We start from the raw sequence: 13090 nt of genomic DNA, 5'->3' as shown, positions 1-13090 counted from the left end.
TCCATCCACCCATCTAAACATACATCCATCTATCCACCTATCCATCCATACATCCATACATATACACATCATCCACTCATTCACCCATCTAAACACCCAAACATCCACCTATCCACCCACCTACCCACTATCCAAGCATCCATCTATTCATACATGCACCCATCTGCAACTCACTTATCCGTCCTCCCATCTTCCAATCGGGAGAGGAGAAACCAAGTGTTAACCAGTCACAGGAAGGCGCTCAGGGGGTACCATGCAGGGCCAGGGTACCCACAGGCATGCACTGCTCTTGTGGATGCTCTGGTCTCTCTCCGTGGACACCCTGCGAGCCTCTGTCGAACAGAGAGCCTGTGTCAGAGCCTGTGCAGACCAAAGGTCCTGTGATCTCAGCCGTGCACCGTGGCAGGTCTGCTTTGGGCATGGGCTGTGGGTGGCACCAGGAGGAAGGGGAGGCCAGCACCCCTGGCCAGCCAGCATTTTTCCACTCTTGGCTGGAGGTTGAAGGGGCTCAGTTTTATCTTTCAGCCAGAAGTCACTTCTGTTGCTCCCTTGTCCCCACCCCTGCCTCCTGGGCAGCAAGCCCACTGCCCTTCACGGTGCCCACCACGGCCCTGCCTGGCTTGCCGGCTTCCCAAGCCCTCTGCTCCCCAAGGCAAGTGAGCTGTGGCAGCGGGGAATGCCTGCCTGCTGAGCAGCAATGTGACCTGAAGCCCGACTGCCAGGATGGCTCAGATGAGGATGGCTGTGGTACGTGAGGGTTGGGGCGGTGGCAGCCCTGTGGGCCCTGCTCCTGCCTGAGTCGGCTCTGAGCTCTGCGTCCCCTGTCGCTGGCAGTGGACTGCGTGCTGGCTCCCTGGTCTGGCTGGAGCAGCTGCAGCCACAGCTGCGGCCTGGGCCTCACCTTCCAGCGCCGAGATCTGCTGCGGCCTCCCCTGCCTGGGGGCAACTGCCTGCTGGAGAGACTCCGCAGCCAGTCCTGCTTCCTGCAGGCCTGCCCAGGTAGCCTGGAACCCTGGGCCCCCTCATGGCCCTTCCCATGTGGGAAGCCCTGTGGAGTGCCCACCTAAGACCCTCACCAGGGCAGCACCCCCCGCCCCGTCCCCATGGCCCAGTCTCTGACCCTGGGACTTGAGGAGCATGGTGCCTTTGCACCCCTGACCCTGCCCCTTCTGCCCTGCCCGAGTGGCCTTGAAGGAAGACGGAGGGTGTCCTGGAGGACATCGGTCAGAGCCAGATGTCCGTGCGCTGTTCTGCCTTGTCCCTGGACTCCACACTGAAGTCCCTATAGCCCTTTCACTCCAGGAATCTGAGGGGCTGGTCCCCCACCCCTCCCCTGTGCTTCTCAGGGAGGGGCATCCCACGCAGGGGTCTCTCCCCAGCATGCAGCTCCTAACCCTGGGGCCTACTTTCATTTGCCACCACCAGGGGGAGCTCCACTCCATGTTCCCACAAGCCCTGCCCTTTGCCAGAGGCCCCAGCTTTCATCCCTAGGAGGCACCTAGAAATCTTTTGCCCAGGTTCCCCCACCCATGAGAGGTTTCCTGGGACAGAAGAGGAGGATACCAGGGCACTTCCCTCAGCTCTCGTGCCGGGGGGGGGGGGGGGGGGGCTCTGGCTCTGCCCATCTATGTCGCCCCCTGCGACCCACTTTCTTCCTTCCCCTACAGTGCCTGGGGCATGGGCTGAGTGGGAGGCCTGGGGACCCTGCAGCGTCTCCTGTGGGGGTGGCCATCGGAGTCGCCGGAGGAGCTGTGTGGACCCCCCACCCAAGAATGGTGGTGCCCCCTGCCCAGGGACCTCCCAGCAGAGGGTGCCTTGCCACTTGCAGCCCTGCACAGGCAGCACAGGTAGGGGGAGCTGGGCTGGCTTGCAGTGGGCCCGATGGGCAGGTCTCTGGGCCTCCCTGTGCCCACCCCAGCTGCTGCCTGCCTCCTCCCAGACTGCGGGCTGGGCCATGTGCATGTGAGTGCGGAGCTGTGCCAGCAGGGCCTGGTGCCCCCGTGCCCACCCACCTGCCTGGATCCTGAGGCCAACAGCAGCTGCAGCGGGCTCTGTGTGGAGGGTGAGGCCAACCTGGCATGCGGATGGAGCAAGGGGCACCCTCCCAGGCCCACCAGCCCTCCGTCTCCATTCTCCCCTGCCTGCTGTGCCCCTTCCCAGAGCTGAGTGCTCTCCCCACCAACCCATGCCCCCAGGATGCCGTTGCCCCCCTGGGCTCCTCCTCCTCGACGGCCACTGCCTGCCCCTTTCTGAGTGCCCCTGCCTCGTGGGCGAGGAGCTGAAGCAGCCGGGGGTGTCCTTCCTCCTGGACAACTGCAGCCGCTGGTGAGGATAGCTGTGCTGGGGGCTGGGGGCTGGGGGGAGGCAGCCTGGGCGGGGCCTCCCCACACCTGACGGGCGTGTGGCCTCCCTCCCCCTGCAGCGTGTGTGAGCAGGGGGCGCTGCTGTGTGAGCCAGGGGGCTGCCCCCAGCCCTGTGGCTGGTCAGCCTGGTCCTCCTGGGCTCCCTGTGACCGCTCCTGTGGCTCTGGAATGAGGGCCAGGTTCAGGTGTGTACAAAGAGGGAGAGGAGATGAGAGAAGTGGGATGGGGGTGGGGGAGGTGGAGGACAGGAACCAGAAGGTGAAGTGGGGGCAGGGACAGGAAAGTGGGGGACCCAGAGGCTGCCTCTGCTCCCAGGTCTCCCTCCAACCCTCCAGCGGCCTATGGGGGTGCCCCATGTGAAGGTGACACGCGGGAGCTGCAGGTTTGCCACACGGAGTGTGGTACAGGTACGGCAGAGCCCCCTTCCTCCTCCCATTGCATGCCCTTTGACTTGGTAGCCAGTGCCAGCGAAGCCTCACAGGCTGAGAAGCAGCCCCTAAACTGGTGTTGGGGGACAGGGCTCTGACACGTAAGGGGCAGATGGCTTGCCTGGTGGAGCCAGTGGCCGCAGGGCCGGCGAGTGGTGTGGCCGCCTGGGCTGGTTGTGTGTGTCGCACAACAGAAGGTACCAGATGGCTCCCTGCTTCCCACGTCCCCGGTGGTGTCCTGAGGTCTCCACTGAGCAGGCAGAGCCTGCAAATTCAAGGCAGGGAGAGTTAAACAGAGAGGGGGAGGAACCTGAGAAGGAGGGTGGGTGGGGCAAGCTCTTCAGGAGAGGAGGGGCTGATGGAGACTGGCGGCCAGTGCACTGACAGGTGTCCACAGGAAATGTGAGGATGGGTGGGCCCATGGCCAGCTGCCAGCTGGACCCATGGGTGGAGGTGTTGGGGGGGTGGAACTGGGGCCACTTGCAGTGGGAGGCTCTGCTTCTGGCTCCTGAGCCTTAGAAGTGGGACTGGAGAGTGTGGGGTCCCCGTGAGCTGAGGGGCTGAGCATCCATCCTGTATCCTCTTGCCCCTGTCCTGTATGCTCCTCCAGAGGCACCGGGCTGGACGGCCTGGACGCCCTGGACCACCTGCTCTCAAAGTTGCCTTGTCCCTGGAGGGGGCCCAGGCTGGCGCCGCCGTGCCCGGCTGTGCCCCGGCTCTGGAGCCATACCCTGCCCTGGAGAGTCCACCCAGGAGGAGCCCTGCAGCCCCCCTGTGTGCCCAGGTAAACCCCTCCCATCCCTGGAGTGACCTACATGCTGGGATGCAATGAGGAGCCAGGAAGAAGGACGCCTTGAGCAGCTTCTGGACTCCTAGGGAGGGGAGGCCACAGAGGGGGCAGAGCAGGCCACTGTCCTGCGGCCTCTGCCCCAGGAAGCAGGTGTGGGATTAGCAGTGTGGGCCTGGGACTGTCCTGGGGCCAGGGGCCGGGGGTGGATCCTGGTGGGGGCTGCCCACCCCATAGCTCTGAACCTTCCTGCACGCCTTACCTGCTGTTACTGTGACCACGGACTCCATTCCTCCTGGCAGTGCCGGCCGGCTGGGGTCTGTGGACTCCCTGGTCAGCTTGTTCAGCCCCCTGTGATGGAGGTTTCCAGACACGGGGACGGAACTGCTCTGGCTCAGCTCCTGGGGACACAGCCTGCCAGGGGCCCCACAGTCAGACCAGGGATTGCAACACACAGCCCTGCACAGGTACCAGACTCCCGCCCCATTCTCCACCTGCTCCTGGGGACCTCAACCTTTCCCCCACACACACCTGGGCACATGGCTGACCTCTGCCTTCAGGACAGGCCATGGCTCAAGCTGAGAGAGACTTGTGAGGTCTCCTGTGTCTCCTTCAGAGCCCTACATACACACACACGACTGGGGACCAGGCCCCGGCCGTGGCAGACACCTCACCTCTCCAGGGAGCAGCCTCCGTCCCACACCTGGGACCCAGAGGGCTGGCTCCTTCCCGCCTTTGAGCAGAGCCCACTCGTGGCCAGAATCACAATGCACAAAGCAGTCCTGGCAAGGCCTGGTCCCCTACCCACTCTTCCTAGCCCAGAGAAGGGGTGTCCTCCAGTTATGCCCTCACGCGTGCCTCTGCGGGTGCCATTCCAGACACTGGAGCAAGCCTGCAGTGGGACCTGGAGGGGCTTCCTCCACCTCGGTCCTGGGCAGCAGGCCCCTGGTAGCCAGCTGCCTGCAGGCTTGCTGCCCCTCGCTCTCCCTTCTCTTCCTCCCACCCCTGCCCAGATCTGCTGATCTCCCATCCAGCCCAGTGCCCAGGGGACATGGTGTTCCGCTCGGAGGAGCAGTGTCAGCAAGAGGGCGGCCCATGCACTCGGCTGTGCCTGGCACAGAGCCCCGGGGTGGAGTGCATGGGATCCTGTGTCCCTGGCTGCGCCTGCCCCCCTGGCCTCTTCTTGCACAATGCTAGCTGCCTGCCTCGCGGCCAGTGCCCCTGCCAGCTGCACGGGCAGCTCTACACACCGGGAGCAGTGGCCCGCCTGGACCCCTGCAACAACTGGTACGTCCCCAGTGCTCGGGCTAGCGGGTGGGGGAGGGGCTGCATGGCCCTGGAGGTGGGCAGGTGTGATGGCCTCTCTCTCACATACATCACACACACACACACACACACATACACATCACACCCCTGTCCCCTAAGCACATCAGCAGTCCTAGGTGCCATGCACGGGCCCTGGGAATGCTGAAGGAATGAGACACGACCGCCTCAGTGACTTGTGGGAGATGGTCTCAGGGAGCTGGAGTGACATGATGGAACTAGAGACTTGGGGGAGGGGCTTCTAGCTTCGCCCAGTTTCCTCTGCTTCTTTCCTGAATATCATGGCCTGCCTGGGCTGAGCTGGATTTCAACTCACAGAGGTTGCTCAAAGCTGATGCCAGGATCTTCCAGCAGAGGGTGCTCTAACCCTCTGCCCTCATTTTCTTCCTTTTTGTTTCATTTTGTTGTCTTAATTTTTCATTTTCTTCTTCCCTTTTTCTTTCTATCCCCTGGCTACTTCCTCAATTTCCTCCTTTATATTAATATTCTCTCTCTCTCTCTCCCTCTTTCTCTCTCTCTCTCTCTCTCTCTCTCTCCTCCCTCTTTCTTAGGTTCTTTATCTGGAACCTCCTGTATCTGTCAAACAAGCTTTAGAGCAAGTGTTGGAGAACACTTACTGGGAAGGAAGGCATCCCGTTCTCCCTCCTAGGAGAATGCTAGCGCCTTCTAAGTCGCTGCCCCTGGTCCTGTCACTCCAGGTCGTTTCCACGTGGTGTGTTTAGTGGTTTCAAGTGGAATAAAAAGCATAGAGAGGTGACTCCTGATAAAACCAGGGACTGAAGGATCCAGTCAGTGGTACTCCGGGGTGGGGGTGTGGGTCTCCTGGTGAACTCTGCATGGGACACAGGGCAACTTGTCTCACTCCCCAGATCTGGGCTTTCCATTCTGTGCAGCGGCCTGCCCTGCCCCCAGCCCCCAGCTGTTTCCCCCTGGGGACAGATACACAGGGGTCTAAGGGCAGAGATGTCTGTGGCCAGGGTGGGCCGGGTTGGGCCTCACTGGCCACTCTCTCTGCAGTACCTGTATCTCTGGCAAGATGATATGCACCTCGGAGCTCTGCCCAGGTACCTCCTCAGTGGTGGGTCCTCAGGGGTCGTCGGGGATTTGGGTCCCTTCCAAGATGAAACGTGGGGAGTGTTGGTGGTGCCCCAGGGACATCAGGGTCCTGTGGGCTTGGCCTGGATTCACACACTGCCCTCCACCCCTCCACACACACACCCTGGCAGTGGACTGTGGCTGGAGTCCCTGGACCCCATGGAGTCTCTGTAGCCGCAGCTGCAACGTGGGCATTCGGCGCCGCTTCCGGGCGGGCACTGCACCCCCAGCAGCCTTTGGAGGTGCTGAGTGCCAGGGCCCCAACATGGAGGCTGAATTCTGTAGCCTGCAGCCATGCCGAGGTGAGAGCAGGGACCCAGGTCCTGAGACCTCCCCCTGAAAGACCCTTTCAGAGAGAACCCAGGAATGCTCCCATCGTCCACACCCCAGCACCCCAATGTGCATGGGACTTCCCTAGGAGACATCACTGAAAGACAGTCCCCAGAGAGCCCTGGGCATCCATTCCCCATAGATCCTCCCTAGAGGACCCCCAAATCCTTGCCTGAGCCCAGACCAGTTCTAGGCCCAATCCTGGAGCCCCCTGCCCTGCGTCTGAGGTGTGAGATCTCCTGAGGGGGGATGTGAGGGGAGAGGTGAAGCAAGCAGGGGTGCCCAGGGTGTCTAGGCGGGATGAGAAGGTGTCCTGGGTGCAGCAGGCATGGCCTGCAGTGACCTGAGTACCACCTCCAGGTCCCAGTGGGGAGTGGGGCCCTTGGACCTCGTGCTCCGTGCCCTGTGGAGGTGGCTACAGGAACCGCACCCAAGGCAGTGGCCCGCACAGCCCTATGGAGTTCTCTACCTGTGGCCTGCAGCCCTGTGCCGGTGAGGGCCGCCCTGAGGACCCTCCAGGTCTTGTCCCCACCAACCCAAGGTGCAGTCAGCCACCTCACCACAGCCATTGTGCAGCCAAACCCAGGGCTGATGCCTCCAGCAGTTTGGGAGCACAGGGGAGAACTGTGGGCCAGGACAAGGGTGTCAATTTCCATGTCCCCAGGGCCAATGCCGGGCATGTGTCCCGGGGACAAGCGGTGGCTGGACTGTGCCCAGGGCCCTGCCTCCTGTGCAGAGCTCAGTGCCCCCAGAGGCACCAACCAGACCTGCCACCCCGGCTGTTACTGCCCACCAGGGATGCTCCTGCTGGTGAGTGTCCTCCTGACAGCCACTGCTGAGGCCCCCGCAGCTGCTGGGGACCTGGGCGTGGCAGGGGAGGGACTGATGGGACCTGAGCAGGGGCAGAGCTAAGGATTATGGGCTGGAGTCAGGGAGACCCTACATCGTTGAGGAAAGCTCTGAGCTCAGGGTCATGGCTCAGCACCAGCCAGCAGGTGACCTGAGCGAGTCTCTGGTTTCTCATTTGCAAATGGGGATAGATCTAGAAGGTCCAAATGAATCTCCCTGCTCAAGAGCTGTGTCCTCTCAGATTATCACCGGTTATTTATTGAGCACCTCCTGTATGCTCAGTCTTGGGCTCGGGGGAGGGAGAGCCATCAGATGGACAGGAAGTGAACTTTGCAGGTTGAGACTCAGTTGTGAAGGGCTTCCTGGAGGAACCTTCCAGGGCTTCCTTGACCTGAACCTCAAGACTGGAATATTGAGAACCAGGGCTCAGAAACATTGTTGGGAAGGGTGGAGTGAGGATGCAGGGTTCCGGAGCTGCTGTGGTTATGGGACAGATTTTTGTCAGTCCAGTGCCATGAGGCTCTCCTGTAGTAGCAGCCTCATCCCTCAGTCTCCTCTTCATAAAATTGGAGGAATCATGTGCCTGGTCACGGGAGCCAGGCCCAGGGCTCCCCAGGGCCTGGCCCATGAACTTCAGTGTGTTTGACTTTGCTACTCGGCTGATTTCTTCTGGATCTTAGGGACTCCACCTACTTCCCCGTGCACGCTGGGTTTGTCCATTTGTCTTTTGCTGATGAAACATGGGTTTTATTTGCACACCATTGCTGTGGAAGTGGCACATTGCCTATTTGCATAGCTGCTGTTATGTCCTGCCGAGGGGGTTTGGTCTTATTCTCCCAGAAACTGGGGGCTCCTGACCCCTGCAGCCCAGAGTCTACGTCTTCCTGGTGGAAGCCCAGGTGGTGTTTGGGGGGGTCGGGCTGACTGTGGGTAGGGCAGGCTGACGGTTGGGATTTCTTTCCAGAATAATGTGTGTGTGCCGGCCCAGGACTGCCCCTGCGCCCATGGGGGGCGCCTCCACGCCCCCGGCAGTGTTGTGCTCCGCCCCTGTGAGAACTGGTGAGGCGCCACCCCCACTCCAAGTAGCTGTACACCCGAGGCCACACCTGCCTGCCTCTCCCCTCCCCTTGCCCCACCTGTCTTCCTGCATGCACACCGCGGGGTTGAATAGCAGACTCGGGTTGTGCCAAGACCGGGCAGCTCCCTGCTGAGGCGAGGGCCCTCTCCACTCCTGGTGTTCCATAGCTTATAGATGTCGGCCACTCCCTGCATCTCTCCTCATCTGGCCCGCCTTGTGTGTCTGTGTCCAGATCTCTTCTTCTTAGAAAGACAGGGCTTGGTGGGACGGGGGCCCAGCCTAACAACCTCCCTTTGATTTGGTGACCCCTGTTTGCAAATCAGAACACATTTATAGGTACTGGGGACTAGGACTTAGGGATTCAGGGAGGCACAGTACAGCCCTTAAGACCACCCAGACCCCTCCCACTCCCCTCACAGCTCCTGTGTGGCTGGGCTCATCGCCAACTGCAGCTCCTGGCCTTGTGAACAGGGTGAGAAGGGGACCCCATTTCTGGCAGGCACCCCACCTTCTCACTCAGCAGCAGCAGTGGGCCAGGGGATGGAAGCCCTTGGGAAAGGTGGGGGACATGGGGCTGGGATGGCCTCTCCCTGGCCCAGGCCAACCAGCACTGCTCACCTTCTCTCTGCCCTCACCTTCCCGCACACCCTCAAGGTCAGCCCACATGGTCACCCTGGACCCCGTGGAGCATGTGCTCAGCCTCCTGTGGCCCTGCCCGCCGCCATCGGCACCGCTTCTGTGCCAGGACCCCCACCGTGACGCCGAGCACCATGGCCCCACTGCCCCCACCAGCCACCCTCACATCTTTCTGCCCAGGCCCAGAGGCTGAGGAAGAGCCTTGCCTGCTGCCCCCGTGCGACCGTGAGTGCTTGTCCAGGGTGGCGGCCACTGTGCCTGCCATCTCCTCCCCATTCATTCCTCTGTTGTCTCCCCAGGAGCCGGGGGCTGGGGTCCTTGGGGGCCCTGGTCCAGCTGTAGCCGGAGCTGTGGGGGAGGCCTGCGCAGCCGGACCCGGGCCTGTGACCAGCCTGCACCCCAGGGCCTGGGGGACTATTGTGAGGGGCCTCAGGCCCAGGGAGAAGCCTGCCAGGCTTGGCCATGCCCAGGTACCTGCCAGGGATTGGAGGCCCAGAGGGACAAGGGAAAAGCTGGAGGCAGCGTGTCAAGGACCCCACAGGGCTCTCACCTCACCCTGCCCTGCCACAGTGACCAACTGCACCACCATTGAAGGGACAGAGTACAGCACCTGTGGCCCTCCCTGCCCTCGCTCCTGCGATGACCTAGTGGTGAGTCTGGGCACCCTCGGCATCTCATTTGACCCCACCTGACCCCACCTGACCCCTGACCGCTGGCTTAGGGGGGTCACTGAGTCGGGGCAAGGTGTAGCTTGCAAGTCTCTATACTTGCAAGGTGTAGCTTTGGGGTCATGGCCTCTTGTTGCCCCGTGCTGGGCAGCCCAGCACCGACGGGGGCGGGGATGAGGCTGGGAAGTGGGTTCAGGTGACCACGCCCACCAGGCCAGCTCCCTTTATCCAGAGGGAGTCCGCCTCCTGCTGCAGCCCTTGGCTTCAGAACACCAAACATCTCTCAGATTAGAATTTATATGGTATACATACCATGAACTTGCGGGAGGGGAGCTGGCTCCACCATAACTTTCCCAATGCCCCGGGTGTGAATAGTCGCTGAGTGCCCATGGGGGCCACAGATCCCCGTCCCCACCGCCCCTTCCCTGACCCAATCCTGTGTTCTGGGCTGGGAAAGGCAGATAGGAATCCTAGACTGGCTGGCTCTGTAAGATCTCTGAGGAGTAGGACAGTGCCCTGAGGCCGTGGCGTGGGGAGCTGGCTAAGAGAAGCCTGGGAAGGCTCCCAAGCAGTGAGGGAGGAGGCAGAGGAGGGCTCACCAAGACTGTGATCTGGCTGGCTCCCAGCTCCTTCCCAAACCCATCCCCTGCCCAGCCAGCTGCCCAGGGCGCCTGCACAACCTCAACTCCCAGGCTATCAGCCCCAGTCACTCTCTGAGCCCGAGACACTTAGGAACTGGGGCTTCACTCTCTCAGACACCTCGGTCCAGATCCATTCCCTGGGGAGCCGCAGTGGCCCTCCTCACGGCTGCTCCTCCCTCCCCTCTCTTCCCCAGAGTGAAAACCGCAAGTCTGACTTGTCCCCCTCTCCCCCGACCCTTCCCCGTCCCTGGCCTTTCTTAGCAAAATGTGCAGCCTCTGAACTGGAGGTCACACTTCCCCCAACCCTGCTGGCCACTTTGCTGTCCCTCCAGAGTGCTTTGTGGTTGATTGTCTGAGATCCCCCCCACCCCCAACTACTGATCTGAGCCCTCCCTTGCTATCCCCCAGCACTGCGTGTGGCGCTGCCAGCCCGGCTGCTACTGCCCACCGGGCCAGGTGCTGAGTGCTGACGGTGTCATCTGTGTGCATCCGGATCACTGCAGCTGCCTGGACCTGCTGACCGGGCAGCGGCACCGTCCAGGCGCTCAGCTGCTGAGGCCAGACGGCTGCAACCACTGGTGAGAGAAGGATGCGCCGAGCTGTGCTCCGGAGCTCTCCAGAGTCTCCGCTGTCCCCGAGAGTGTGCAGGGCGGCCACCATGACCCCTGTCTTATCCACAGGGGAACTGAGGCAGCCAGCACTGTGTGTCTGCAGAGGGCTGAGCCTGTGCTCCTGGGGAGTGGAGGGGGGCAGGAGGAGCAGCAGACATGGTGTTCGCACCTGCTGTGGGCCCACATGGTCTGCTGCAGGGCATCCTGGCTGGAGACACGCTTGGGGGACTGAGTGGGACAGGAAACAGGCTCAAGAGGCTCAGGAGAGGGGAGGAGAGCAGAGCTGAGGCCCCAGCAGGAACTGGGGAGCATGCGAGGGAGGCAAGGGATGAGGTGCTTCTTCTTCCTCCCCTGTGTGTGTCCCCCTGCCCAGCACCTGCATGGAGGGGAGGCTGAACTGCACAGACCTGCCTTGCCCAGGTACGTGCCCAGCTTGCAGGGAGGTGACAAGTGGCCCTGGGCCACATGGGGCCTGAGCTGCAGGAAGAGCTGGACTACATCCCAGAGCCCTCTGTTTTGGCAGTGCCTGGAGCCTGGTGCCCATGGTCAGAGTGGACAGCCTGCTCCCAGCCCTGCAGGGGCGAGAAGAGAACCCGTTCCCGGGCCTGCACCTGCCCTGCGCCTCAGCACGGGGGCGCCTCGTGCCCCGGGGAGGCTGAGGCTGAGCATCAGAGGGAGGCCTGTCCCAGCCCTGCCACCTGCCCAGGTGCGATGCCCCCTTCCCCCAGGCCCGCAAAACATCTCTGCACCCAGGATAACCTGGGCGCTCCTGAGGTGGGTGCTTCTGTCTGCCCACATAGTGGATGGAGCCTGGAGTCCGTGGGAGCCGTGGTCTCCCTGCGACACATGCCTGGGACTGTCCCACCGGAGCCGGGCCTGCAGCCGGCCACCCACCTCTGAGGGAGGCAGGCCCTGCCTGGGGGCCCACATACAGAGTCGCCCTTGTCAGGACAATGCCACACAGTGCACAGGTGAGGACTCGGGCACAGGCTGGGAGCTGCTGCTGCCTCTGACCTCTGACCCGATATCCATGTCACTGCCAGGGACAGCCCTCAGGTCACTCACCTGTGGGTTGGAGCAAGATGACCAGTCCCAGCAGGTAGTGGGCATGGCAGGCAGGGTCTCACCTGTCAGAATAGTCCCTCAGCACCTACCCTATCTGCTTCCCTCCTGCCCTAGACTGTGGGGGTGGCCTGGCTCTGCTCCCCTGTGGGCGGCCCTGCCCCCGCTCCTGCCAGGACCTGTCCCCTGGGAGTGTGTGCCAGCCAGGCTCAACCGGCTGCCAGCCCAACTGCGGGTGCCCCCCGGGCCAGCTCTTCCAGGATGGGCTCTGCGTGTACCCAGCCCACTGCCGCTGCCAGTACCAGCCTGGAGCCATGGGTCAGTGCCACCCTTGCCCGTGCCTGGCCCAGAGCCCTCGAGTACTGCAAGGCCACCCTGCCTGGCCCCTGTGCCTCTCCCCTCCCCCAACATGGTCCCCTGCATCTCCCCCGACCCGTCCCCACCCCGCATCCCAGGATATCCCAGGGTGCCATGAGGTGGAGGCTGATAGGGAGGGGAGTAAAAAGCAGGGGGCAGGAGGAGGGAGTTACAGGGGAGTGCTAGGCTTGGGTCCCACCCCATTCTCATGCCCTTCAGGGATTCCTGAGAACCGGAGTCGTTCAGCAGGGTCCAGGCTCAGTTCTTGGGAAAGCCTGGAGCCTGGAGAAGTGGTGACCGGGCCATGTGACAACTGGTAAGCCCAGAGAAGGGGGGCCCCCAGGGAGCAGGGCAGCTGGCCAGGCCCCGCATTGGATGCCCTCTCGTATCTGCAGCACCTGCGTGGCAGGCATCCTGCAGTGCCAGGAGGTGCCCAGCTGCCCTGGCCTGGGAGTGTGGGACTCCTGGGGTCCCTGGGAGGATTGCAGTGTCTCCTGCGGCGGAGGAGAGCAGCTGCGCTCCCGGCACTGTCCCCGACCCCCCTGCCCGGGGAACGCCCGCCAGAGCCGTACTTGCCACACCCAGGTGTGCAGAGGTGAGCCCCAGCCAGCCTCCGCCCTGGACACTCCCACCCAGCTGGGTCTCATCTGGCCTCTTGGCTAACCTCACGGGCACCTTTTGAGCTCCCCCTCCCTGTCCCCTCGCCTGTCCCTTCCCCTGCAAGTGAAGGAGGAGGCAGCCAGGTGAGGGGAGCCTGTGGGAAGGGGCACTGCCCAGGGCGGGGGCATGGGTGCTGGGGGGAGGGCCAAAGGTAGGCCGCAGACAGGGCGAGCCCCGAGGGAAGCAGCCTGAGCAGTGGACA

The 13090-nt window shown here is 62.7% G+C and overlaps 1 protein-coding gene across 1 annotated transcript in view; it reads left to right on the top strand.

The window, feature by feature from the left end:
* SSPOP (SCO-spondin) overlaps window positions 1-13090 on the top strand; it is a 50955-nt gene that overhangs the window by 22484 nt on the left and 15381 nt on the right. Inside the window, exons 47-72 of the mRNA XM_070076852.1 lie at window positions 577-747; window positions 835-999; window positions 1668-1847; window positions 1940-2062; window positions 2196-2325; window positions 2423-2548; window positions 2679-2770; window positions 3402-3575; window positions 3881-4045; window positions 4592-4865; window positions 5919-5965; window positions 6128-6298; window positions 6687-6818; window positions 6991-7136; window positions 8140-8234; window positions 8673-8725; window positions 8908-9114; window positions 9189-9359; window positions 9460-9539; window positions 10607-10776; window positions 11183-11229; window positions 11333-11515; window positions 11610-11780; window positions 11989-12189; window positions 12448-12544; window positions 12624-12823. Coding sequence (XP_069932953.1) covers window positions 577-747; window positions 835-999; window positions 1668-1847; window positions 1940-2062; window positions 2196-2325; window positions 2423-2548; window positions 2679-2770; window positions 3402-3575; window positions 3881-4045; window positions 4592-4865; window positions 5919-5965; window positions 6128-6298; window positions 6687-6818; window positions 6991-7136; window positions 8140-8234; window positions 8673-8725; window positions 8908-9114; window positions 9189-9359; window positions 9460-9539; window positions 10607-10776; window positions 11183-11229; window positions 11333-11515; window positions 11610-11780; window positions 11989-12189; window positions 12448-12544; window positions 12624-12823 — 3771 coding nt within the window. The remainder of the gene's footprint in view (window positions 1-576; window positions 748-834; window positions 1000-1667; window positions 1848-1939; window positions 2063-2195; window positions 2326-2422; window positions 2549-2678; window positions 2771-3401; window positions 3576-3880; window positions 4046-4591; window positions 4866-5918; window positions 5966-6127; window positions 6299-6686; window positions 6819-6990; window positions 7137-8139; window positions 8235-8672; window positions 8726-8907; window positions 9115-9188; window positions 9360-9459; window positions 9540-10606; window positions 10777-11182; window positions 11230-11332; window positions 11516-11609; window positions 11781-11988; window positions 12190-12447; window positions 12545-12623; window positions 12824-13090) is intronic.

This window comes from Oryctolagus cuniculus, chromosome 7, assembly GCF_964237555.1.
Source record: "Oryctolagus cuniculus chromosome 7, mOryCun1.1, whole genome shotgun sequence".
NCBI lineage: Eukaryota > Metazoa > Chordata > Mammalia > Lagomorpha > Leporidae > Oryctolagus > Oryctolagus cuniculus.
The sequence above is the reverse complement of the archived record's forward strand: the minus strand, read 5'-3'. Positions and strand labels throughout refer to the sequence as shown.